The following is a 27819-nucleotide window of genomic DNA, read 5'->3' on the forward strand; positions in this document are numbered from 1 at the left end:
TCCAACTTGTCAGTCAACTCATGCCAGCACTCTCCACGTCTGCCTCTTCTACGCACCCTCATTACATGTGTCTGTCTGGACTGATCTGCTCATCTGTTCAGGGACTCTCCTGAGAAGTCAAAAATTCTGCCTTCTCTCTGCTCTGGAATTGGATCAAACCACCTCAGCTTTTTTTGTAGTCCCACCAGGAGGATTTTTGCGTATGGTCTCGTTCTGTTTTCCTTCACTACTTGTCTGTTTTTGATTTTTAGAATGGAGGAAGCCGAATTGCTGAAGGAAAGATTCCAGGCCATAACAGTAAGTGCCTATAGTTATAACTCGCTATTAAAAAAAAAAAAAGAAAAAAAAAGCTTAAAAATAGTATTGTGTTAATGAGCTATTTTTTGTGTTTTCTGAATAATGATTTATTCCAGGACAGAAAAAACAGTTTCAAGCAGATGGAATTTTCTATTTTTTTTTAATTCTAATTTCTAAGCTACTGCTTTAAGAGAGCAAAGTTACCTGTACCAACTTCATTATGGGTTGTATTGCACTTTCAAATCAAATTGAAAGCTGTGAAAGTATGTCTGCAAATCACTACTGGACAGTCTAAAATACATATTATTATCATTGCAACTGAATGTTTGCCTGAAGGACAGCAGGTCAAAAGGCAGCTAGAGAACTCCAGAACAATCCATTTTCCCCATTTCACAGCAAAACTGAGATGAAATATTTTTCATTTTGTACTGTGGAATTAAATACAAATTTATGAATTTTTGATGATCTATCATAAATATTGCTCCCTGAACAGTAAAAAAGGACAAGCTTTGATAAAGCAAATTCCTACCTGTCTGTTTTCAGAGAAAAAAAATGACTTGAAGTTTATGATAAAGACATGAGAAAACATTTTCAGTTTCTCTTCTACAGGGAATCTGATTCAAAATATTTATTGTTTTAAAGGAACTACTGAGCTATTGTTTAAAGGAATATAATCTGATACAACAAAAATGGCTGAATGCAAATTCTTCTCTGATTTGATCTCCACTGAAACCTAATCAAAAGTTACAAAAGAACTAACTGAAAGAAAAATTTGGCCCTTTGGGATGAAAGTAAAACTGCAGAAGGATCATTCATCATCACAAGCAATGTTTAAAAACAAATAAAGGGAACAAAGGTATTTTTCATACTCTTAACATCATAGATTAGTTGTGGAAAAAACACTACTTGCTGAATAAATAGGGGGTGAGTTAAAAAATACCTTACTGGAACCAGAATAATTGTGAGAAGCTGTAACTGCAAATCTGCAGGAGTTGAATAGTTTGGGAGTTAATTTGGTTGGGTTTTAATTATGATACTTGATGAAAAGCCAACGGGCCCATTTATCATAGTTACTTGAGAACCAACTCAAGCCCACAATCAGGTAATTTGAAATGTTTTAGAGGGTTTAGTGTATGTTTGCTTAACTGTAGTGGTCTTTGAACCAGACTCATAACCTGAACTTTGTCACTAGTGTGTGGGCTCAAAGGATAAGAAATGTTTTGGCACTCCAGAGAAGTCCAGGCCTTGCAATGTTTTATACTTTCTGGAACTAGCAGAAGGAATGGGGTAGCACGCTTGCCTGATGAGGGCCCCTATGAACATACTAGGGTCAGCATCCTCTGGCTGCCTCTTTGCCTCCAGATGAACACTGGAGAAGTTTCAGGGTTTGTTTTTAAGAAATTGTGACAGCTTCCAGTGTCTTGCATTACAGGAAATAAGTCATTTGGGTTCTGGCCACGACTTCATTTACTACAGTTGCTGCACAGAGAAACTACATGGTCTTTGCTTTCATCATTTGAGAACATTTAATTGATACAGTCTATTTGTTATAATGCACTGCAGAAATGAAAGAGCCTATATAAAGTGAAGTTATCTGGTTTAAGACTCTGCAGTATAAGTTGTCTAAAAAAACAACACGTTGCAATTACAGTTGTGAGTTAGTGGCTCTGGGAAGGTTTGTCCCAAGCAACATACCTGGGAATTTAAAGTGTTAGCTGTGAGATGTAGGTTGTAAAGGATCTAACAGGATAGCAAGGGGTACTCAGAGCAGTGCACAGCTACCCTTGCACTAAAACCTGATTGGTTTCTGTTGTTAAATGCCTGGCTTCTTTACAGCATCTGGCGCTCTCACAGCCACCAAGGGGGGTTCAAATTCTTCTTCGTATCTTCCCTATGTAACAAAGCAAAAAGGAAAACCCTATTATTAGTGGTATTTTAAGATTTGGACGGTCCCACAGCTCTGAAAATGAACTCATTTTCTCTTATGTAGCTTCCACCTGCTGCTGGTGTATATAGAATATAAAAACTAAAAAAATCAAATGCATCCACTTTGTTAGTGAGACTGTCATATCTTAAAATACAAAACCATTAATGTTTGCTCTGACAAATGAGACAAAACAACAAATCCTCCATTCTATAGGAAAACAAAAATGATAGAAGATTAGAACTGTGATTAAAGATTTGAATTATGACATTTTTGCAGTCTCATGCCATCAGACTAAAGTGCCTATATGTCCAGATAAGAGCCTTCAATGGCCAAGCATTACCTCTGGAAAATTATATGAAAACTAAACAACATCAGCTAAAACATTAGCTGCTCCACTGCCTTGACAGTACGTGGCATCTGCCATGGGACCAAGCAGACCAGACTTGGCACTACTGTGGAACACTGACACACTCTAATGGACTTGGCACACAAGATACCTGTCAAGACACTGCTAGGTGTGTGCTGTAGATGCATTTCCCTTTATTTCAGGCAGATCAAATTCTTTTTCATGCTCAGAAGTCAGGAAAGATTCCCATGTCCTTCACTAGGAGTGAAAATTAGGACCAAGGCTCAAATCTCACCTTGCATTGATGTACAACAGAGAGGAAGGGATGAAAGTGCTCTTTCACAAAAAGCAAACCTTGCCCACATTAACAAGGACACAGTAAGAGAGGATTAGAGGACTTTTGCCAACAACCTGATTACCTACAGCAGCAGAGTATGAAGTTTAGTAGAAATATGGATCCCTTAGCTATATAGTAATAAACATTTATTCCATTTGATGTATAATCAAAGCTTTGTACAGCAAGACATGATTTGCAGCCAAAGCAGAGCAGAATACACTGTAGGAAGTGTCCTAACAGGTTCTAAAAGTTATTCTGGCAATACAAGGTTCCTCATACATCTTCCTTGAATTTACCTTCTGGCATTAGACCTTCAGCTTTCTTGGACTAGATCTATAAAAGACAATCTATCTCAAACTATTTAATCTGGAGAATTGTATAATGGATGTTTACTACCAGTGAAATTAAAACATGCTAGATACTGCAGGATACAAGTAGAAAACTTTAAAAGAAAAAAAAATACTGGGTGTAAAAGAAATGTAGACCTCTAGTAAAAGAAACAGGCAAAGGTTTCATTACTGAATAGGTTCCTTATTACAAAGTTAATTTAAAATATGGGTTTTTGCCTTTACATTCTGAATTTTCTGCACATTATTTTTGTGTACCACTTCTTATTTCAGACTGATCAATTTCTGAGTACACATCCTCACTGGTACAAAAAGAATATTTGACTTATAATTTTTTTTTTAAGAGTATAAATGAAGTAAAACTTCATTCTCTGGCTAAGAATCTTAGCCAGAGAATTAAGTTTAAAGAACATTAAAGAAAAAGCCATTTGCAGAACATTAAAGAAAAAGCCATTTCCTTAAGAATTGTAACAATATGTAAACATAAGCTCTTGTCACACTTTGTTCACCTAATGATGTGTTTTCTAAGGGCCATTCATACATTAAGATCAGGAATATTTCCCAGTTAAAGAAAGGTGTCAAGGTCATAGGCCATATGTCTCCAAAGTCAGGACTAGCTGAGTAAAATCCAGCATAGCAGCTCTTGGTTAAAGTCTCTATAAAGGAATGTTGCAGGAAAGTTACATATTTTAAAAATCCTAAAGGAGTAGCTTTATTAACTGTACTAAAGAGCATTGGTAGAACTCAGAACCACTACAGAGATGAAGGTAGAATGTATCTTGAGGCAAGATCCCTACCCGCTCTGACTGGTGTATTAAAGAAGCAGACTAACCCCATCAGGGAAAAACTGTAAGGGACAGAGAGTGTTTATAGATGGCTATTGCACCTTACAGACTGCAAGAGGGATCCCTGACACTCATTCACCTACTACACCCCAGCACAGCACCAGCTCTGCTCATCCAGCCTGTAGCCCTGACCGCAATCTCCCCAGAGCTAGGTGGTTTCTTCTACTTCCTATCCTTCAATAGTGTCTCTATAGCCTGTGGCCCCACTGCTGATTTCTGATTTCCAGTAACCATGAAGTGATTCAGCCAAGCACACTGTGGCTTTTCCTGTTTCCAGATCCTAGGGATCAGTGCTCACTGGCTTTCTACTCTCCTTACGCACAGCTGGTTCCTCAGGTGGGCTAAAAGGTCGGAGTCTCTTCCTATGCTTGTGGAGAACTTAGGCCCTTCCTAAACCACACATCTGAAAACAGACTCATTTAAAAATAAAGAAAAAAAAGAGGGGAAAAAAACAAAAACAAAAACAAAAAAAAAAAAAAAAAAAAAACCAACAACAACAACAACAACAAAAAAGCAGCCTAGCCTTCAGTCAATAGACACTTCTGTACAGGACAACAGATGACTTCATTTACTTCCCTAAAACATACCAGGAAACAAGTGCAAAACTTTCCATGTCCAGTAACAGGATTTCATAGCATTTAGGATAACAGAAAACAGCTTATTCATACAGCTTGTAAAAGTTATTTTCTTTTGGCATGATTTCTTCACTACTGGCTGCTGAAGACAAAGTACTAAATCAGTGTTTGGCCTCATATAGAGGAGCCAAAAGGATACTCTGTGTGACAACAGCCATCCAAAGGCACAAGAAGCTCACGTGTTGCCGGCGTTCAGAGACCGTTCACCCATTTCCCTTTTTCTATAATCTGTAGCAAAAAGAGTGAAGGTGGCACTATGATAGATCAGTAATCCTAGAGGCTTTTCCTTCTGAAGTTCAGCAGCCATGAAAACAGTTTCTGCACAAAACTTTTTTTGAGAGGTAAAAACAACATACATGAAGCATATCACATTTGTGTTCATCCTCACCACTATTTGACTAATGAAATAAATTTCTCAGTCTTTGTGTATTCCTCTTTACTTCAGCTATTAACCACTAGATGCATAAACTCAGTGCTGGATTCAACGAGAGCCCATTTAATTTGATGATGTATCACAGCTGTTCAGTGTAGACCATGCAGACTTTCCTCTCCTAAATGTGTGGACTGCCTTAGGAATTTTGGTTAGGACCCATTTCTAACCTCATTTTGCATATACAATTGTGCTCAAATGATATTTCTTCCTGTTCTCCTCACTCTTCCCCAGTAAATTATTTTTAATTTGGATCATGCACACATTTAAATGTAATTCAGAAAGAGTAATGGAAACCATACCTGCATAGGACACATGAGCTGCTGCTGATAAGAATTACAAACTGCTTGAGTGCTATATAAGCTTTGAAATAAAACTTTATTTGTATGGATTGATTTCACTCTACTGAACAACACAAACAATTGCTTAGCAACAAATAATTTCTCTAAACAAAGTTTTATTGTTGTCTTAATTTGTAGGACAAAAGAAAACTGCAAGAAGAAATTACACAGAAACGTCTAAAAGTAGAAGAGGAAAAAATGAAACACCAACACTTAAAGGTAAGTAAAGTGTTGGATTTATGTAACTAAAGATAGCCTCAATTCATTCAGCATGAATAAAGGGTTTGGATTTTGGAATGCAAATCTTTATGCATTTAACCCATGCTTTTACTGTCAAATTCTCACAGCTTTTTGGAGTCTTGCCAGGAGTCCATTTGACTTTCATAAGCATTACCCTTGGAGAAAAATTACACTCAGGAGCTAATGTTATTTGATCACTTTCATGGCATAAAATGAGATCATAACCAGGAATAACTCACAGCTGAAAATTAAGCCTCATATTTCAGACGGGGTGTGTTCACTCCTTAATTCCACTACAACAACCTCACTTAGTACAGGGTGCTGTACAATCCTAAGAGCCAATGGCACTTTCTTCTGGAAAAAAAAAAGCAGCCTATTTTTATTTGCCTATATATCCTTTTGTCAGATTGTTTAATAGCTCTTCAGTAAAATAATGTAGCTTCTTTGGAGTTTGTTTTTTTGTTTTGGTTTGGTTTTTTGTTTGTTTGGGGTTTTTTTGGTTTTTTAGTATCAACGCTGCCCTGAATTATAGCCTAGTCAACTCAGGATTACAAAATCCATATTACCAACAAACCAAAACATCCACCTCTGTATACACTTGAAACTGCAGTGATTTCTACACCACACCATCATCCTTTAAATGTCTATTGTCATTTGGCAGCACATCTAATTTAGGAAGATGAGATAAATATCTATGCTTCGAGCCTTGGTACTTTACATACCGTTTTAGTTACGTAAATGGATAAACAGTTTCAAGAAACATGTGCTGAATCCAGTACCAGCAGTGTGTTGTGTCTCCTTGAGCAAATGTGAGAGAAGCATATTTTAAATAGACTCCTCTTCAAAATAGACACCTGATCCTGGATTTCATCCACTCTCTTCTTTTGTGTCAAGCCAAAAAAAAAAAAAAAAAAAAAGAAGTTATGATAAATTAGCTGACTGGGAAATGCAAAAGTCACTCATGCTTCATTTTTATTGGAAGGTAGAGACCTTCCAATAAGGACAGGCTTGACCAATTGTGTCATGTCTTGTCTAGAAGAGAGGGGAATATCTTTTCCAAGTCCTGTAACTAAGGAGCAGCAAACACATGACTGTCTTCCTAAATCTGAGTACGTAGTTACATGGAGTGCTGCAATTTGCTTCAAGTTTCCACGCCTATGAATTCAGAATGACCCTTTTGCCCTTCTTTTAAGAAGGATAAACTGATCTATTCCAGACAACCAGCTAATCCTCATGACTGCTGTGTGCAAGCAGAGTCCTACAGCAGTTTCCTTACAGATTTAGTACCCACCTTCAGCTAACATCAATTGGTACACCAGAGTTAAAAAGTCAAGTAAACAAACACCTATCTTGCACTTGTTCTGAAGGCATTTTATGGAATTTTACAGAAAGTAAAACACTCATGGAAGAATACTACTGAAATGCTCTTCCTTTGGAATAGGAGAGAGGATGTAATCTGTGTGCTTGTTTTATGAAAAACCATACAGATATCATACAGTTCTAAGATTAAAATGAATCATATTGCATACAGACCTACAGATCCAGATCAAGGATCTGTAGAGGAGATTATTCACTTGGCAAGGAGGGATCAAGCATACATTCAAAAATACATCTAGTGTATAACATACCATTACTACTCAAAATGGCAACTGCTTTTTCCAGCTGTGCACTAAGACAGGCACCTAATATCTGATGCAACATTACTATATGAGCATCCTCTGTTTGATGCCCTAAGAAGCCTCCATCCTTAAACATTCATGCTTCTAATTCAGGTATTTCAACAGAGTCAAACACCACAAGAATCTAGTGCAGAAATGGCTTAAAAACAGATTTAGACTTCTAAAGTGTTTATAGGCACCTCAGTAACTTTTACTAAGGGCTCATTTCCCTAGCAAGTCAAGTTGATTTCACTCATTTACACTCCTACCAGTTGTGCATGGTGAAATCTAGAGCTCTGTGACCTACTCAACATAACTTGCACCTGTCCCTTAGGAAACTATTGCAGGTTAGGAAATCTCACTGTCACAGAAATGTTCCTGTTAGCTGGATATCACTATCCTGTTCCTCGTTTTGTCCTTCATTCCTATTTATAACCCTTAGCAATAGGTTTATTAAAAGGTTGTTGTTCTCTTTTGTAGTTTTGGTTTGTTTTTATTAAATTTCGTTTTTATAAATAGAATTCTCTGTTCCAGCTTCCCAACGACCTTGGTTTTTGTCCCCAAGCTAACTCCTTACTAGAAAGGGACAGATAAGTTATCATAACAGGTCTTAGCTATCTTGTAGGAGAAGGATATACATAGTGGAGATGGAATATTTATTCCCTACATGTGCACATCTACCAGAAGAAGCAGAGGACATGCAGGCAAATACAGACACCTGTTTGAATAACACTTCATGGAACTACAAGGGGGAATGGGGCTCCTAGTTGGAGTACAAGGGAAGTTTCATTCTCATGCAATCCCAGACGCACCAGCAACAAGGTCTTCCTCCTACCTGGAATCCTTCTCATTGAGCAATAAGAGAAAGGACCAGAGAGAGGTGCTTGAAAAGCATAGTTAGCACCAATTTGCATATACTTTCTATGAGATTTTCTTGTTTAGCTCATTAAGTTTTTGTCTTTTGACATGCCTGAACTCCATTAGTGATACCTTGTGCTGGTCACACACCTGCTTATTCCAAGAGTTAAGAGTGTCGAAATACATCCTCTGTGAAAACTGTGAAAATTATTTATGCCTCCCTCAAGATGCCATAAGGTGAACTGCCTTACCACTGGGAGAGCAAGACCCTCAAACTCAAAACACTCCTGCCTTTCAAGATGAATCTTTCAGTGTTAGTCCAGCCTTGTTAAGGATGGCAGTACAGTTATACCTGGTGCACACATAGGACGTCATTCACAGAATTTGCAGAGTGTTGTCATGGTACTCCTGATGTGACCATGATCTATCAAAACAAAGTTACTCCTTCCCAGCACTGTGCCCATTCCCAGGGTCTTATCACATCACACTGTATAAGGATCCCTTTTCCTTAACATACCAAGCCTAATGCAAAATGAAAATGCTTTCACATAAGTGCTGTCACACATGGACAGCCTAGTACTGGGCTAGAGATGCTTTAAAGGAAATGCCAGAGAGCAGAAAGAACCTGACCACCCCAAAGCTGTTCTTCGGAAAGCTGCAGGCTGCTCCTGCACTGGCTTGGAACAGCGCTGGAACTGTCTGTTGTTCAAAAGCCGTTTCTAACCACGCCATGTGTCATTCTCTCAAAACTGGCTGATGAAATCAAAAAGATTGCATGGCATTTAGTTGTAAGTAACAACAAATTATTCTAGGAAAAGACAAAAAAAAAAGACTAATTAAAAAAAAGACTATCGTGTTATGCCTGCATTTAGGTTTTCTTAAGCCTAACCCTATCCAAGCTTTTGTTGAGTTCAATGGGTGTTATCAGTTTCTGAGGTCTACAGCAGCAGCCTTGCTGTAATTCTTACAAGGAATTATAGATTTAATTTTGGAGATAGCAATACTAGATTAATTCAGTTCCAGACAAGATTAAAACCCTACTTTTCCAGGAGCCTTATTTATCATTAAAATCTAAACAGCTTGACTGAAAGGGAATTAATAATTGTGCTCCTTCCAACTTGAGAAATCAGTGTTTTGTGGTCAGTAACAGCTGTGCCAACATGTGACTACACTCTTCTACCAGATCAGGTAAAACCGTTATATTACAATCTGCATTTATTTCATTTGGGCCTAAGACACAACTGCCAGGAAGTGCTGCCTAGTGATCCTACAGCCAGTGTCAAGGCTCAGGATGTGAGTTTTGATGAGCCTCTGTTTCTCACAGATTTCCTAGGATCTAGTGTTGAGAGAGAGAAAATGCTTTCCCACAGAGCTGAGGCAACTGTAAACATTGCTCCTATGTTCTGGGGGGAAAAAAACAGTCCTGTGGAGTGCCACAGAATTCCCAACAAGCCTGTTTGAGCCACAGTTTCTGTCCCATCATGTGTATCATGCATTAAGCAAGTTGAAAATTACACTGTATTTAACTGTGATGAGGTCCTACATGCATCCTCCTTCATGAGCTGGGCTTCAGTACTAGCCTCACATAAAAGTACACAGAGAACAGAAAAGTATAGGAAGCAACAATTTAAATAACTCAACATGTAGGATGCAGGAATTCCAACAGCCACAACAAGCTCTGAGGTGAATGCAGCCTTCTCAACAGTGCTGGGCAAAGCTCTGCCTCAAAGCAGCAGTAGTCAAAATCCAATTTTATCTTCACCCAGGTCCCACAATTATCAAAATTATATAGGGGGAAAAAAAATACCAAAAAAACTACCAGGGGAATCAGACAGCACAAGGAACCTAAAATACAAATGGAAAATTCACAGTTCATTAGCAACCTTACATGTGGGGTTTTTTTCCCCCCTGTTAAAAGAGTTGTTCTAAGATGCCATAACTCCCACTTCTTCCCTGAGGCAGTAACTGGATTTATATTCCGGAGTTAAACTGAAAGGAATAAAAAAAGAGTGCAAAACATCTGCATAGTTTACAACCTCTAGCCTGAAAATATGAGCTTATCCCCACGATTTTTTTTTTTTTTTTTACACCACAAATATTTTAGAGAGCTCTGATGACTTCCAGATGCCACATTTCATATTGTAAAGCAGCTGTAGGAAGCAAACAGAACATACAGTCATATTTTTCAAAATTTGAAAACACAGCTGAGAGATCCACTTACCTGTACACATGCAGTACACCCACTTATAAGCCAGTACTGCACAGAAATAACTTCACAGGCAATAAACAGGTCAGGACTTAAATATATAAGCCCTCGACTACCTCTACAACAGTATTTCTAAGTATGTAGCAGATCTGCTGAATCACTAACCAGACATTAGCAACCCATGCTCCACCTTTCCAGTCCCTCTCTCACCACACATATCCTCACCAGACAAAATGCAAGTTCACAACCAGAACTACCCAAGTTCCTGGTAAACTCCAGAGACAATGTTACATCACTAAACTCCCTCATAGATATCTCCTCCCCCTCAATACAAACTTATTTACAGACGCTTTTCACCTTTTGTATCCCCTGCCAGAATCTACACAATGCCATGACACCAGAAATCAGGGCTATTGAAATGAAACTATAACTCTTCTGACTGGAGCCTTTTCCACGAGTCTGTAACATGCACACTTTGATACCACTCTTTGCCTTATTAAGGACAAACACAGCACTGGATCCAGTTACAAATATTGATCTGGCAGCAACTGACATCCTCTATATTTATTGGATAGACTAACAAAATGGGACATCTTTCTTAAAGACTTTAGTTTTAAGTCAATCTCAAAACACAAATTTATTTTGCGGTACCATTCTCTGCTGTCAGCGTGACTTATGCTAGATACAGCACAAGAATGTGCCTATGGCAACAAGACAAATACAATAAGTGATTTAATAGCCTAACCTCTAAAGTACACTTACTTGTCTATGTTTTTTCCCCTCATCAGAAAAAGGCCTTGCGAGAAAAGTGGCTCTTGGATGGCTTTAGTTCTCTCACTCCAAAAGAGCAAGAAGAAATGCAGAAGCAGAATCTGGAGGACCAACAAAGGACTCGTGAGCTGGAACAAGACATTTTCAGGTAGGGTAGTACCCCTGCCCTTCATTCTGGGTTAAAAGGGTCCCTTCTTAATAGGTCCTACCTTGTTTTGTAAAAGGTAAAACATCAGCACAGGCTAAACTTATGCAGTTTGCTACACAGAGTAAAGCAATCTCCTTTATATTTTCTAGTCAGCTAGAATTAGAAAATGCACAGTGCAATCTTCCATACTGTGAATTTTGTCAAACTGCACAGTAAATATCTTGCAGTGTATTTGTTTCTCTAATTCCAGATATCCCTTTCATGCTATATTCAATAGATGTAAGCCACAGAATATAGGTTTTGCTGTTAGATAATTTCAAAATAACAGTAAATAGTTTTAATATTCTTCATAGGTTCTGCACAGTCTTTAATATCCAACATCTACCATAGCACAGCACTTCAGAGTAGTACAAGCTGCCTAGACCTATTAGCATCACTTGCCATATTTTCACTTATCTTCCACACACTTTTGTCCTCAATTTATTCCCAGAAGCCTGTTACAGCAAAGGCTTTTTTCTACTTTTTATTAGAAATTTTCCTACAAATCTCAATGCCTGGTGCCTCCCAACCACAGATGGCTAACATCCTCACATGTGATGCCTTTATTTACTATGGACATATTTTGAGGTCCTTAATAGATGCAGTTAGCTGTTCCCAAACACAGGGCTCTGTACAAAATTAGCTCCTTCGCTTGGTCCAGGCATACTGACTGGTACTACCCATTTGGACCCCCAGAAAAGATTTAAGTGTTCCTGTTTCTCTAGAATCTGAAAAATTTCATCATTCTTTTTTGAGGCTGCTGCTTCTATTTTAGCGCAATAACATCTTCCTCCATACTATTCTCTTCCTCCCCTGTCCTCCTACACACACCCTTTTGGTAAAGTTGTCACCAAGATTCCTTCCTCCGGTTATCTCCCACCCACTTTCCTCCTTACTCCATCTCTGACACAAACGATAATTCTCCTGGCTGACAGGCAGCAGCCTAGTGCTAGTTTGTCCTATAATTACACCAATTTCTTCCTTGAAAGCACTCTTCTCAATGGAGCAGCTTTTCACACACCTCTGAAGAATTCTTTGTTGCAGTGCTAGGATGTAGACAGGGTGCTCTAAAAACGTCCCAGCAGGTTGCGATTACGAAGACATGCAAGAGGGGTCCCTACAACAGTGTGCTAACCAGGAGAGCCGTGTCGGGGAGGACTGGCTCAGGAGCAACAGGGAAGTTGCTCTGAGCAAGCAGCTCCCCGCCAGCCCACTGAAAGTTCAGCTCTTCTCCAAGCACTGGGAGGATAGACTAGATTTTCAAAGTCCCACTGACTGAGTAAGAGTTGGAGGTTTAGCTGCAGTCTCCTTAATGCCCTAAGAAATCTGATGATGGAAGATTTTTAAAACTACTTATTTCTTTTAAGTCTCAGAACCAAGTCAAGAACTGGATTTGGTATGTAGCTACAATGGGGAAAGCATTCTTTTATTCTCCTGATGTAACCTATGCCTACACTGTTGCCAATACCCAAGTAAAGAACAAGCAATACTATCACAATGTCTGAGAACATATATGTCCCTCAAAAGGAAAGCTGCTGAACTCCTGACATAAACTGCCTTCAAAACAGAGAAATACTCTAGCAAGAAGTGTACTATATCTCCAGCATCTCAATCCAGTCTGTCACTTCCCATCTTCAGGGTTCTCTGCACCAGAATCATTGTAACTGAGCTAACTCACAGCAACGCTGGCAGCAGGTCCCTTCTGTCCCATCCCTGGGAAGACTCGAAATGCAGGATTAGGACTTCAAAGCCTTACTGCAATGCTAGTTCAGAGATTTCAGCAAATGGCGTTAATTATTCACACACAAAATGTTATTTCCATGTATCACAGAATCCTGTGTTTGTAACTATAGTTGTAGAGTCTTTTGATGCCATTTTTATAATTATTGACCTGAATTTGTTTTCAGCTCAGGGGCCTTGATTTATTTTTTTTTCCTCAGGGACTCAAACTGAACACACATTTACTTCTCTGACTATTGCCATAATCATTTAGTAATTTTTTTTTTTAGCATGACAAGAATTGATCACTATTGCAAATACTAAAACAGGAATCTAAGTGGAGCTTCAAACCTGAAAAGCTCCTCTAAGTTTACATAGGTAAATAGCATCATGAAGGAATATTTCCTCTGCTTTAATTCTAGGTGGGATCCAAAAGTTGACAAATGGTTATAAATGTTAAAGCTTATCTGAATCAGAAGCTTCCAGGTCTCTTAAATGATGCCCACAGGCATTGAAAGGATGATTTCTAAATACAGTTGTGCTGTAAGAAAGGAAAAATCAAAGTGCCAAAACTATCATTTGCCTCTGATTGCTTTCTGAAATCACAGCATGACTCCTGCAGTAACATCTCAGCCTATCTCCACCTTTTGATAACTACAAGGATTAGATGCAGATGCACTGTGAATGGGAAGGCTCCATGTTTAGTCCCGCATCACATGAGCAAAAGTGTACACACATTATACCAAACAAGGCAGAGGTTCCTCAGCTCCTGCACTTGATGTATGCCTGAGCCTGGAGCAGCACAGCTATAGAAAGGTGCCTGTTACCTTGCTGCTGAAATTTTGGCAGAGACATAGCATATATGTTCAGCATATACAAAAAAAAAAAAAAAAAAAATTTAGAATTCCTTTCCCTTGCAGGTGGGATGCATGGATGATTTTTATTTGTTTTGTGGTGTTTTTCAGTTGGGTTTGTCATTTGGTATTTTTGCTGCTTGTTTTTTCCAATAGTTGCTATTTACATGCCTGCATTTAAGAGAAATTTATTAGGAATTAATTCTTTTGCTACATAGTTCCAGACTGAGTTAATTACAAGCCTAAGTACTGTTTGTGTATCTAACTAGCTGATATTCTGACCATAAATCAACAATTTTAACTTATTTCGTTTCATTTTCATCACAAGTGTAATCACTATAGTGGAAAAAAAAAAAAGCAATAAACATTTGATTGTAGTTGCTGGCCTGTTTCCTCTTATTACAAATATTCTTTTTCCAAGGATAGAAAGCTATTTTTTTTTTTTACTACGTTTGCTTAACAAAGAAAAAAAACCCTGTGAATGGTGGTTCTTTTATTTTTATATATGCTGCTCTGGCAATTTGTTTTACCACAGTGCACTAAGTATTTCCAGACATCTGTTGTTAATACCAGTGTTACCAACAAACTTTTCCTGCCTGTAACCTTCTCCTGGGATGCTCCACCAAACTACTTCCTCCTTAAGATGTTTCCTACTTCTTGACATACATCCGAAACAGTTCAGATTTTTTTGTGGTGAAATGAATCAGACAAAGTATACAAGCATAAAATGAAGAGATTAACTGGCAAAGAAAGTATAACAAAATGGCACACTGCCTTCCCTGTTATAACAACTTCATGGGTATAATGCACCCTGGAAATGAAGATCATTGCAGAAATGCCCCTAATTACATGCCTGAGCCACTCTGAGTTAAGAGGACTTAATTCACCATTGCTAAAGTTTGGAAGATTGTTCAAAGGTTTGTAGGGCCTAGATATAAAAAAAAAAGTTTTCATTACTGATATACTTACTCTCATAACCAATCTATACACCCTCAAGTCTTTGACTGCTTTTATCTTCACAATACACAGAGAACTCGGACAAGGACGTTTGATTTTACAGAGGGAGAATGGAAGCAGAAAAACCTACCTGGAGCCATGTAGGAACTTCCCTCTCAACTAGGAATTTAAGCAGGTTTATCCATATCAAGCATCTTTTGCTATAAATTATACTTTCTACAACTCCTCAATTGTTGTCTAGAAAAAGCCTCTAGAGAAATACCCATGCTGCCTTCCAGATATCACTACATTTTGGTTAAACATACCCAGCCCAGCTTCCAACCAGACTGCAGCAATACTGAAACCCATCAATACAGAGTCCACTAAGCACAAAATAGGCACCATACAGTGCTGGCACAGTGCTTTTGCTCTGCCCTAGATACCAGCCAAGCTAACAAAAGCTTGCTTGACTACACATATGCAAAGTCATACATTTACCCTGCCCTGTAAATCAAAGATTGCTAAACTGATCATGTGGACAGACGTCATGCAGTAGTAGATATATTATTGAGAAGACAAGTAAAATTCCTTCTTCTGGACATCTAATTATTAAACTCCGTTTGCTTCAGATAGATTCTGTCCACTCTGATGATTGTTCTGCATGGGTTAAAAACATCTCAGTCACTGTAAAGACTTTCTGAATACCCTTAGTATTTGTTTCTTTCTGCAGAAAGGACAGCTGCAGTTGCAGGCAGATTGTGTGCAGTAGTGGCATGGGACTTTCCATCATTCTCCTAAATGGGACCTCTGTTTGGAAACATTCTTCACTTGGGTGCTGAACAGAGCTAGTGTATGTCTGCTAATCATCTTGGATTTGAGCATATTCTGATAAAAGGGAGAGTTCCATTCTTTGTATCAACAACAAAACAGTGAATGCTGAGTGGCCTGAAGCACCCTGCAGACAAATTGCTGAACGACCTGGTTCCAGACAAAAAAAAATACTATTTACATTATCTGTCCTATTCACTCTTTACATGTTAGAAGTTACAGTGAGCCAAGCGAGCATGTCCTTGCTCAGCGTAAAAGCTGAATGAAGAATTAGGAGTCCCATTTTCTCATTTAACCTTCAGCTAGTAGCACTCATTCTTGATGGAATTAGTTGCTAAACAACATACTTAAATGCACAGAACATAAGGGTTTTGACCATTAACTAAGATCTATTCCATGGTTTGTAATACCATACATGAAGGCAGGCTAAAGCTAGATGGACTCCAGAGGTGCTAAAGCATTTGACTCATCTCAAAACACAGGAGGACTTGTTAAACTGCCTTTTCCAGTATTCTCTAGTATGGTATGCTCCCATCTGCATTTCATTCTTAAGCCATTTTTCTTCAGGGGTGGTAGTGGTGCCAACCCCAGCAGATCAGCTGGTGGCCAGCAGCAGTAAGAATACTCTATAGAATTTCTTAATTCAGCTACTAAATTGGCAGAGAAACCTCCAGTTTAGTATCTCAGCTTCTAAGGTTTCTTTTTTCATCCATACCTCTATTCCAGCTATTTTCCCCTGGCAAATAATGAACGCTACTCGAGGAGAGGAGGACAAATATCCCAAGAATTAAGTACAGTAGCTACATCATACTTCCATTTGTCTACAAAATACAGCAGCACCATGAAAAGTTAGTTTCTTATAATTGCTAGTGTAGCTGCTAGATCCTTTCAAAACAAATGGTGATATAACTTCATAAAGATGTCATTGATTTAGCAGTTTCTGAAGATTTAAACACATCGGAAAGATCCTGGCCTAACTTTTCAACTTTACAAAATCAAAAGGACTTTGATTTCTTACAACTCTACAGACTGCATCTTCAAAAAGTTTCCTTTCAACAAATCCCAGCATGCACACTCACAACATCCTCTGAAAATGAACCATAAAAATTCTACATGCAAGTAGGAGTGCAAAAGAGATACTTATGGTCTTGATGCGATTCCCATTACAAAGGAATGAGAATTTTTCCCTAACCTCACTAAACACTGAATCAGTCCTCTTAATTACCATATAAAGTGGGTGTTGGTATGGGTGTGAGCACATATAAACTTAAATACTACTTCTCTTGATCTCCTAGATAACTATATGGGGTTCACCAACTTTGCTTTATTTGGTGTTGTGATTTCTCTTTCTCTCTTCCCTCCCCCCACTTTTTTTTTTTAAAATAACTTTCAAAGTTTCTTTTCTACTCTTCTACCTATGCCTAGGTATGTCAAGAATCCAGACTGAAATAAACCTGTAGTAAAAGTTAATGATGCTTCAGTTCATTATGCCTCTGTGAGCTTTTAATGATTTTTGCATTATGATACTATTGCAATCAAGTCTCATGTAAAAACACAGTATTTCAATATAGTAAATATTATTCTGTAAGAAGTGAAGTATACAATGACCATGTGCCATATTTCTATTCTTGTATAGCTCTCCAAGAATATTCAACCCCCTCAAAATTTTTACATTTCAGCACTATAATCAGTACCTTGAGCAGGGTCCTATGGACCTGAGCTCTGCAAGATGTCCTAAGTGTTATTTGCTTTAATATTTTTTTTCTTTATTTAGCCTTTACTTTCATCCTGAATACATTTTTCTTCACATCGCAGTTCTTGTGTCTGTGATACCTTTATTTCAAAAAAGAAAATCTTCTCACTAACAGATGAAGGTCCATGTAGTATTCTATTGTTGTAGCTCTACAAATGTGAATTTAAACAGGGTAAGAGCTACGGTGTTAATTTAGATTCCTCAAGCAGTCACAGAGGGAGATAAACAATGTTTCTTTGCCAGTCTGCACTCAACTTTTCTCATCTGCTTACTTTAAGGACATGACAGGTTTCTAGTATTAATGTTGACTTCAGTGTAATATTGTGGATCCTAGTACATGCTAAAGAACAAGCCAAAACATAAAACAGCTTTTTCAATCAGGGTTATACAGCATCATTACCCTATTTTTAACTTCGGCTCAGATCTAGTAGTAACTATTTTGACTGATCTCAGCAACTCATAATATCAGTTGCCTTAAGACTACAGTTATCAGTTTCTGGCATGGATTCAAAAATGATGGAAGACATATTGCACTCAAACGTAGAAGGGTTGGAAATTTGCTTTCATTGTTTGTTTGTTTTGGGTTTGGGGTTTTTTTACAAGACTTTCTTCCAAAACCCCTCTGAATAAGGAAAGGCAAATGAACCAGGAGACTGAAGCTATATGGCACTCACCTACAGCATGAAAAAAACCAGTTCAAGTCCTAGTTCAGAGCTAAACCTGGACTTGAGTCTAGACATTCATGGAAAAGAGACTTCCAAACTACTAGGCTAATAGGGCAAATTTCTATCTAAAACCCAACAAGCTTGTGCTTAGGTAGAAAGGAACACTCTTGACTAGAAAGAGGGAGAAAAAAAAGGATATGGGACACTCGCTTAAATCACTGCTTAGTCACCAGAGAAAAGAATTTGACTGAAATACTTTACCTTATTGAGGTGTGCTTAAACTGGGCATAGCTTTCTCCCTCTCTCACATAGAGATTGGATGCTTTATCCTGGACCTTTCTGTCTAGAAGTGTTTTGTCAGACATCATAGTGCTAAGAAAGTAAAAACTATTTAGTAAACGATGCCTTAAACATTGTACTCAGCTTTAACATGAAAGAGATCACATAACAGTTTTAGTATCTAACAAAAATGGGAGGTAAAGGGAGCTGTGACCCCTCCTAAATAATGTACAAGCCTATGGCAGAAGTCAATAGCCCAAAAGAAATTTTCACTGATGAACTTTACTCTGCCTTTTAAATAACAATAGAGGGTTAAGAAAATAGTTAGCATATCAGCCAAGTCTTAACTGGCAAGATTCTTCTCTTCGGCAGTGCTAAAATCTGACAGACATAAGTCAATTGCTGAATATCCTGCTGTCTTAGAGAATATGCAAAGTTAGTGTATTTGGTATTCATAAGAGACAGGCTCGTCTTTGTAAAACAAAGCTCTCACTGACTAGACCTGGGTACAATCAAGGCTCCTCCTCTAATAAACAGGCTTTTAAAAATTGTTTCTTAGTGTAGGAAATCTCACCTAATTCAGCCTTAGAAAGTGACTGCTATTAGCACCTAATGCAACATATATCACACCTCTCTGAACTACCTAGTTTGCTCTTGGAAATCCATTGGTGAGGATATTACTTGAGCAAACACTGCAAGCATGAACCTTCCCCCAGTTGCTTGCCCTAGGTGCACTGAACCAGTGTGTTTTACGTGACTGCTGTTCTGCTGAACAGGACTGCTTTCCAGGAACAAGATTTCAGCACTTTTCCCAGAGAATTAAGTACACAGAACATTGATGAGCGACTATGGACACATGCACATTTGTAAAAGTCTTAGTACGCAGACCCAAAGAGAAGCTGCTAAAACTTACTAGTATTTTAGCTCTGTAGCCACACAAGTTCTGGCCTAGTCTGTCAAACACTACAACATCACCTACCCCACATCAGCAATATCACACACCCCTCAGAAAGCCCCTTCATCATCCTGGGTGTTCATAAATTGTTAATTCTCAGCCCCAGACAGGCTGGAAAACAACAAAGCTTCAGGCTTTAGTCCCTTGAGCATCCTCTCACTATACAGGTTGCTTAGTTTTAAAAATCCACACAGTTCTTAAGTTATCATATCATAGAAGTAGCCTGGCAAAGCATGTCACTATTATGATTTTTAGCTGTATTAATTTTCATAATAGGAAATTAGTTAAGAGCAGTTTTAGCTACAAAAGTTACCTGCAAATGCCATTATTATTTTATCAGAAAGGTAATACCAGTTCTACTCCTCAAATATTTGTAATTTGATTTCCACTGATATAGGTGATTCTTCTGGTAACTTCAAGTTAGATACTGACTAGAACCTTCCTCTACAGGGGATGCTCCTGAATAGTTTGGCTATATATATAATAAAATACAGCATATGAGGTGATGCATTCTAGCCCTGTAATTACTACCAGGTACAAGAACATTCTAACTTTCTTATAACAAAAGAATTTTCTTCTTTTCATCATGTGTACAAGTACACACATATGATTAAGGGACAAATGAAGTCATAACCCTGGTGTCTGTATACTAGCTTCCTACATCTTAATTAAAACAAAGCAATAACAATTCTTTAGACAATCTAGGAGAGAAGATTTTCTTAGAGATGAGGAAATGCTGTGGGGGTCTAGATTCCTTACTTATTCCCTCCTGAAAAATAAGTTAATTTCATCCACCATTTTCAAAGTAAGCTCAGAAGCAATCTATGACAGGTGGTGCTTCAGTGATTTTTTTTTTTAAATGAGAAAGCTATTTCACAGTATTTCCTGATGCATGTGAAACTGTAAGCTGATCTCATTAGAGCAAAATTTGTCAGAGTAAGTAGACCCAGCCGCACTAACATCCATATGCACAGTGTATCATATCTGCAATGTTGTGATTGCATTGTTGTGGCTGAATTGTGATTGCAGACTGGAGAAGGAAATTGAGGCTCTGGAAAAAGAGGAAATGGAAGTCTCAGCTAAGGAAGAAGCAATATTAAAGAAACTTAAGTCTGTTGAGAAAACAACAGAAGACATAATAAAGGTTAGTGCTAAATTATTCCAGAAGCGGAATTCATTACTTTTTCAGTAGAATAACCAGAGAAAGGTGAACAAGATGGATTCTGTGAGTAGTCATGAGCTTTTTTGTAAAGTGGCCAGAGTTCAAATGCAAGAGGGGTCAAGACGTTGCATTGCTCAAGTGCTCAGGTGTCTCACTTTGCATATTTATGAGGGTGGGGGAGCAATTCCTATCATGACCCATCTATAACACACCTCAAAAAAATAGCACTGCAATGGACCAGCAACTTTGCATCTCAGCCTGAGACAGACCAAACAGGAACAGAGGCTGACCTTCATTCTTCAGGTGATGCGCCCAGCTGAATTGCACCAAGTCCTTTCCCCAAGTGCCTGACTGAGAGGTTATACTGAAATATGACTGATAATATTATCAGTCATTAGTCTTTGTCAAAAGGTCATTTTGGTATTTGAAAATCTTAAACTGTCTCAAAAGTGATGAAACAATAGTTCTGGAAAGCTTTGGAAAAATCTTTGAAGCCAACTAGTTTTGGCCATAGTGTGAGGCTGTGTCACTGATGAACAATTTGTAATGTCCTGTTGTTCCCTGTGTGACTTGAAATTATATTGCCAAAAATGACCAGAAAAATTTCAGTTTCTCCCTTGCCACGCTTCAGCTGAAAAGTTTCCACTTTTAGTGCCTTTTGTCATGAAGCTGTGCACGCAAAAAGTTAAGACTCTCAGAGAATATAAAGTACTGTCTAGTTAACATCCTAAAACTGACTAATCACATTTATCGTTCATGGTTCTCTTTCCTAGTCTGTGAAGACTGAAAAAGGAAGAGTTGAAAAAGGTATGTTTGGTCAAATAAATAGTTTTTAAACTGTTCTTGTCAAAGCCAATCAAAATGTACTTAAATGTTTTGTGTCTTCTTTATTCAGAGGCAGCAGACTACATATATGCCAACATACCTGACCTTCCCAAGCATTTCAGGCCTTCTGCACTGAGAAGTACAGCACACACTGCCACCAGTGATGAAGAAAATAGAAAAGGTACTGCTTGTTAGCAACCCCAAAGGGTGCAGATGTCTGTAAAGACTTACTATAAATTGAACCTAATACACTTTAAGGGAAGGATAAACAGTACAGACACAAGATAATGAAGATCCCATTTAAGCTGTGTTATATGAGCCACCAAAACCAAGAGGATAGACACTAAAGTAAGGCATATGGCATTAAGAATGAGGATCAAGCACTTTCAACATTGACGTTTCTTCACAGCACTTCATTTCTCTACCTGGCCTAACTTTTAAGTAGTTCCTCCCTTTGTATCATATATTTCACATTTTCTACCTGCACTTAAAACTACTGGGCAGCCAGCAGTAGGCTGGATATTTTTCAGCTACTACAAAGCTTCAGAATCCTTCCAAGAGCTCAAGACTCTCAAGTCTTGTAGCACATGGAGCTCTTTCAGCTGCAGTAGCACAACACACCACCAGGGCCAAGGCTAAATCTGGCTTTGTCAGTCAATCACAAAATGAAAACTGGCTCGTCCACAGCTTATTTTTCCTCACAGAATTAGATCAAAAAGATTTTTTTTTCCTTCAAGTTTTGACAGAACAGAAGGGGACATTCAAAATGAGAAACCAATATATTGGTTATGCATGTGATAATTTCATGTATTTGATAATTCTGATTGTCACTCTCTGTCACTGTCAGAACTCCACTATGTTTCTTGCAGCTGCTGCATTACCAGTTTAAACACTTGTTTCTTTCAACAGCATTGTTTGCCATGGAAATTAAAGTTGAAAAAGACATGAAGACAGGAGAAAACACAGTGCTATCAACAATACCTCTTCCCTCAAAGGAGTTTAAAGAGACAGGAGTTAAAGTCTATGATGATGGCAGGAAGTCAGTCTATGCTGTGTCCTCAAATGGCAGCACAACACAAAATGAGATGGATGAACTTGCTCCTGTTGAGGTGGAGGACCTGCTACGGCAGGCAACTGAAAAAAATTCCCAGTCTCCTACAGAGTATCATGAGCCTGTGTTTGCAAACAAATTTTGCAGGCCAGCTACTCCGCACAAAGACAAATTAGTCCCTGGACCAAAACTGGAAGACACTCAGAGAAGAGAGATGAACGGATTTAGCAATCATCAGACAGAATTCTCCTTGCAAGCAGAGCCCTTCATGCAGCAACATAAAGAGAACGGGCTCGACCTTCCTAAGGTAATACAGCCAAAGTCCCCCTCCCCAGTACTTTCCCATTCAGAGAAGCAAGTTCACTCTAATCCTGAGAACAGGATGAAGCATCAAGAAGAAAGAAAAGATGCACACGAAGAATTAAAACCTTACCAGAATACAAAAGAAAGATGTAATGAGACAAGTCCCTGCCATCTTAATGAAACACCCCCTGCACGCCAAGGTGAGGAAGATGTTCAGTACAGCGTTGTCCAAGCTGTGCCATGTTACGTGGATGATTCTGAACCAGTGACGATGATTTTCATGGGCTATCAGCGCATTGATGATGATGCGGAAGCAGACCAGAAGTTGTCAAGATACGATGGGGTTATTCGTGCAGAATTAGTTGTCATTGATGATGATGAAGATGACAGCAAATCTGAGAAACCAGCATATCATCCAGTCGGCCACTATAGTCAGGTTTATCAGCCACCGAGCAGGAAAACCGCAGAAGTCCCACAGACAAACCTTGGGAGCAGTCTGGGTGCAAGCCTCAACAAGGTACCCCACAAAAATTCCATCTCCCTGCGAGAACAAGAGGAGCACCTAAGCTCACCAGCACACCACGCTCCTCTTCACGGCCAGGTATCTGGAGATGGTACTGAAGATCCCTCACTAACAGGTAACAGAAAAGGAAAATCGTGTCACTGCTGTTTGCTCATGTAGCAAACTGATACTCCTCTTATCTCCTAGCAACAGTTCCACTTTACTGTTTGGATTGCTTCATGGACTAACACACAATTACTAATAATTTCTTTGCTTCTTTGTTAACAAATGCCAAGCTGCATTTTGGTACCGTTCAATTATTTCATCTCTAGCAATGCACTAGTTACCATGTCAAAATTTAGAAAAATAAACCATCTCATAAAAGCCATTTCTGTAACCTTCAAAGATTATAAGAGGTTCTCTTTCAAGGGACAATTAAAAGTTCCATTAACGCTACCTCAATTAGCAGAATTAGTTTTCATTTCTACCAGGTAACTAACAGCATTGCTTAACACAGTCTCCTCACTGGAATGTTTTTGTGCCTGTCTGAACTCTAACTACTTCCTAGGTAATCCTAACTGCTCCTTAAATCAGAGAGGCTGTTTAATAGCCAGCTTTACTTTGTATTTTTCTGGAATTGGCAACGCCAACCTTGCCTTGACAACATTTATGCAAGTTTTGACTTTTTTGTTAACCTGAGTTAGGTATTTTCATAGCTTGTGAAAGACAATGAAAGTTTTCATCACTATGTGTACTTACACCATATAGTCCATATAGTTTTTTTAACACTTTTAATATTTTATTACTACTCAAGGTGTCTATTTCTTACTGTAATGTTTTATAACAAGAGTTTGAAAGAACAATAGCCAGATATTCCAGAAACACAGAAAGCTCTTCTTTATTATTATGTTGCACTTTACCACATACAATTAAAATGAATTTAAGTATATTTACAGAGCAGACTTCAGACAGTAGACATCCCACTACAAAGAAGGAACACTGCCCTTGAATTGTAGGAAGATTAGGGTCCTGATCCCACATTTTCTCCCTGCTCCTCTTCTAGAGTATATTCTGAAAAATTTTGCAATTTGGCAGCAAATGTGTAAATTTAGGCCCTGCCTAAAGCTACACTGGCAGCCCAGCATATTTTTACAATACAGGTAGAGCCAGGAGAGAGGGTAGTCATTAGATCAAGTATTTTTTGCATCAGTAGGCAGTGATTGGGGGGAGCTGTTCAATAACTGATGTGTTCACTACACAGGGGTATCAACCTTGTGCAGCCAAACACACACAACAGCCTGAAGCATTCCAGCAGTGCTTCCCAGCCTTTCCGATCAATGAGGCCACTGCTCTTTTTCTATCACTTGAGAGGACCTTTGCTTCTCTCAAGCACCAGTCCTGCTGTCTGTGCACTTCCCCACATCCTCCAGGGCCAAAGGCTCCTGCCAGTGACTCAGGGCAGCAACTGAAAGCAGAAGTATATCAAATATATCACTCCAGCAACTGCTCCAGCCCGTTATATTTTGAGGATAGTCCCTTAGTTCCCCCATCACATGTGTAGGCATACAATGACACTCATCTACCAAACCACAAGCTGGTTGCTACTGAAACAGTTAATGCATCCTACAGCCTGCTGCATCAGAGCTCCTGAATCTAGAAAAGATGTTTCCAGGAAGTAACTATGAGCTGTCAGTATGATTCAAGGGGGCCATACAGAGGCCATGGGGTGTTAGCTGAACACCTCTATCTGTAACAATCTTTGCTTATTTTTATGTCCTGAAAGAAGCTTCTGAAACGTCTTCATTTTTCCCTGCTACTCATAGATGCACTCCAAACAACCCAGGTTCTTTCTTTTGAGATTAGAAGAAAACAAACACTGACTTCCAGGGAAGGGGGATAAGTTCAAGTCTGGCAAAAACATTTGAGAATCTCTATTTGATCTTACCCATCTACTTACAAGTATTCCACCATGGAGAAAATGGCCAATTAAAACAAAAAAAAAAAAAAAAAAAAAAAAAAAAAAAAAAAAAAAAAAAAACCAAAAAAAAACCAACAACAAAAAAAAAACAACAAACACCACACACCCACACCACACCAAAACCCACAACACTGAAACGGTCCAAATTAAGTCAAGAACAGCTTGGCAACTGCTTCAGAAATACACCCCAACAACCAGCACTACCTCCAAGCAAATATCTGAAGGGCCCAGTAAAATCTGGCATTAAGCCAGATTGCTCTCTCTCTCTCCACCTATTTATTGCCACTCCCTGGGACATTTTGATCAGTAGAAAAAGCCAGGAAGTGACTCAAATTTTCCCAAGCAGTCCTGTAATCCTTCTGCGACCTCTAAAAAGGAAACAAAACCAGGAAAGCCTCCTAACTCTACAATAATGTATTATACAGAGCTGTTTCTTAGGAAAATAAATTGTTTTCAAAGCAGCCACCAATGCCCAGCCTTACAGGTTCACCCTAAGTATCACCAGTGAAAAGAGGGAAGATGAAATTAGGTTTGGTGCCTTATAATTCATTACTAAAACAAGAAATTGTATAAGAAAAAAAAACTTCCCTGCAATCAAAACTTTGGTACGCAATTGCAGCATTTGACCATTAGACAGGCACTGAGGATTCTGAAAGACTGGAAAGCAATGAAGCGCAGGACATACAATGGCAGTGGCCCCTTACATAACAATCTTGCTTTTGGAAAGAAATGAACCTTCAGAGCAAGTTACTAAAAAAGTTAGTGGTGGCCAAGGACAGCTAGGAGGCAGAGAAATCATTCCATGTGCTAATCCATATAGAAAAATACCAGCTTAATGAGCTTTCAGCATGCCCCTGAACTGAGAGAAAGGTAGGACATACTTCTTTCCATGCAGGTGCAATTTTCCTTCCCCCACAAGCTTGGTGGGGGGCCAATATCTCCAAGTACGTACCCTCAGAAAAAACAGAGAGGAGGATGACAATGCTGTAATGAGGTCACCAGGAGTTTGCATTATTAGCGCTTATTTTCTTCTTTAAATTTCAGCCAAATGAATTAGAGTACTAATGTTTTGAAGACTCAGTACTCATCAGGGAAATGAAAGAGTCCTTGTGGGAGGAAAAAGGCTAGACATAGTGGAATGAATAAAGGAAGGAAAAACTGAAGCTGAATGGGGAGTAAAATCTACTGACAATGTGGAACAGGCTCTCCTGGTACATGAAGGTCCAAGGCTTTTGACAGGTTTAGAGGAGCTAATTTTTTTCCTTAACACTAGAAGCTGTGCATCCTTCAAAAACCACTATGGAGACTTAGCCTCTGTTGCATGAAAGAAAGTAACACAAAACCCCTTTTTAATAGGGAGATTCAAGCATGCCATCAGTTTCTGTAACACAGAGCAAGACAAAACCAGACCATTGGCTGTAAGTGAAGCATCAGTCTGACTGTTCTCTCCAACCACAACCAGGACGTGAATCCTTCAGAATTCCTCAGTCTGCAAACAGTACATGGGGTCTTGATAAGAGTTAAGCTTAACATCAGTGGCACTGTGATAGAAAGTTGCACTGAGGTGCTTCTATGATTCACAGCAACTTCAGCGTTCAAAACATGACTGGAGCTGGACATTTTGCTGACATGCATAGCTCAAGTAAACAGCTGCTTTGACCCCGTGTCTCCCAGCACAGAGATATATGCAGGATGAAGGAACGAGACCTGCTATTTTGGGCAACTCTTCAAACTAACAGTGCAGAGGCCTGGAGATTATTGCCACTGCATTCTCAGATCAACTACGTGGTAGAGGGAGGCTCCTACATATCAAACAACAGCATTATATTGCTGTTCTAAAAATAACTTTAACATTTAATCATCTGCCCTGCACTGCCACTTTCAAACTCACCCACATTATAGCCAGTTACAGACAATAGCCATACTGCTGTTTATACAGACACTAAGTTACTCTGTCAGACTTAAATCAGGAATATGACTAACTCCCACTCTGACTCACTACACCAGGAAGAGACAGAAGTTTTTGGTGAACATTAACACAAAAGGAAAACCGCTTCCAAATAGTTACAGCTCCCACTGAGGAGTTTAGTTTAAACAAAGAGTTTAATTATTCACGCATCCTTTTAATCTGTCAGCATCTAGTCAAGGACAATACCATCTGTCTGGAGCACATTAGTGAAGCTAACCGAAAAAAAACAGTTAGAAAAGGGCTGTGTTAATTTTCAAACAGTGATAATGGAGTAATTTCTTAACATGCTGGCTTTATTGCAAAATTACCAGAACTAATGCCTTCTACCGATTTCTTTCTGTAACACTAAAACCATGCTTATTCTGCTGGATTAACCACCGGAGGTAGGTGTATTCTTCATTTTTCTAAATATGGAGATTTAGCACCAAAAATAGAAAGTTAGTCTTAAAATGCAATGGCTTTGTTTTCTTTTTTCAGCTCTGAGGATGAGAATGGCAAAGCTGGGGAAAAAGGTGATTTAACAGCTATAATGACATGGAAGTAAAATTTACCACTCAAAGCAGAATAAAGCTAAGAAGACTTTCTTCAACACACCTTTTCTGGATCATAATGTCT

At 38.7% G+C, this 27819-nt stretch overlaps 1 protein-coding gene across 1 annotated transcript; it reads left to right on the plus strand.

Moving 5' to 3' along the window:
- Positions 1 to 27819, plus strand: PALMD (palmdelphin). Its single transcript, XM_008947830.1, has 8 exons — positions 1 to 297; positions 5644 to 5724; positions 11256 to 11386; positions 20444 to 20558; positions 21350 to 21383; positions 21472 to 21582; positions 22311 to 23393; positions 27682 to 27819. The coding sequence occupies exons 1-8, from the start codon at positions 253 to 255 to the stop codon at positions 27723 to 27725; spliced, it is 1644 nt and encodes a 547-aa protein (XP_008946078.1). The 5' UTR covers positions 1 to 252; the 3' UTR covers positions 27726 to 27819.

Source organism: Merops nubicus, unplaced genomic scaffold (assembly GCF_000691845.1).
Source record: "Merops nubicus isolate BGI_N331 unplaced genomic scaffold, ASM69184v1 scaffold15589, whole genome shotgun sequence".
Classification (NCBI taxonomy): domain Eukaryota; kingdom Metazoa; phylum Chordata; class Aves; order Coraciiformes; family Meropidae; genus Merops; species Merops nubicus.

Excerpts from the sequence above, each read along its gene's own strand:
- PALMD (XM_008947830.1), top strand. The coding sequence starts at position 253 with ATGGAGGAAGCCGAATTGCTGAAGGAAAGATTCCAGGCCATAACA. Across the intron at positions 11,387-20,443 it reads CTGGAACAAGACATTTTCAG|ACTGGAGAAGGAAATTGAGG; the intron begins GTAGGGTAGTAC and ends TTGTGATTGCAG. Across the intron at positions 23,394-27,681 it reads TGAAGATCCCTCACTAACAG|CTCTGAGGATGAGAATGGCA; the intron begins GTAACAGAAAAG and ends TTCTTTTTTCAG.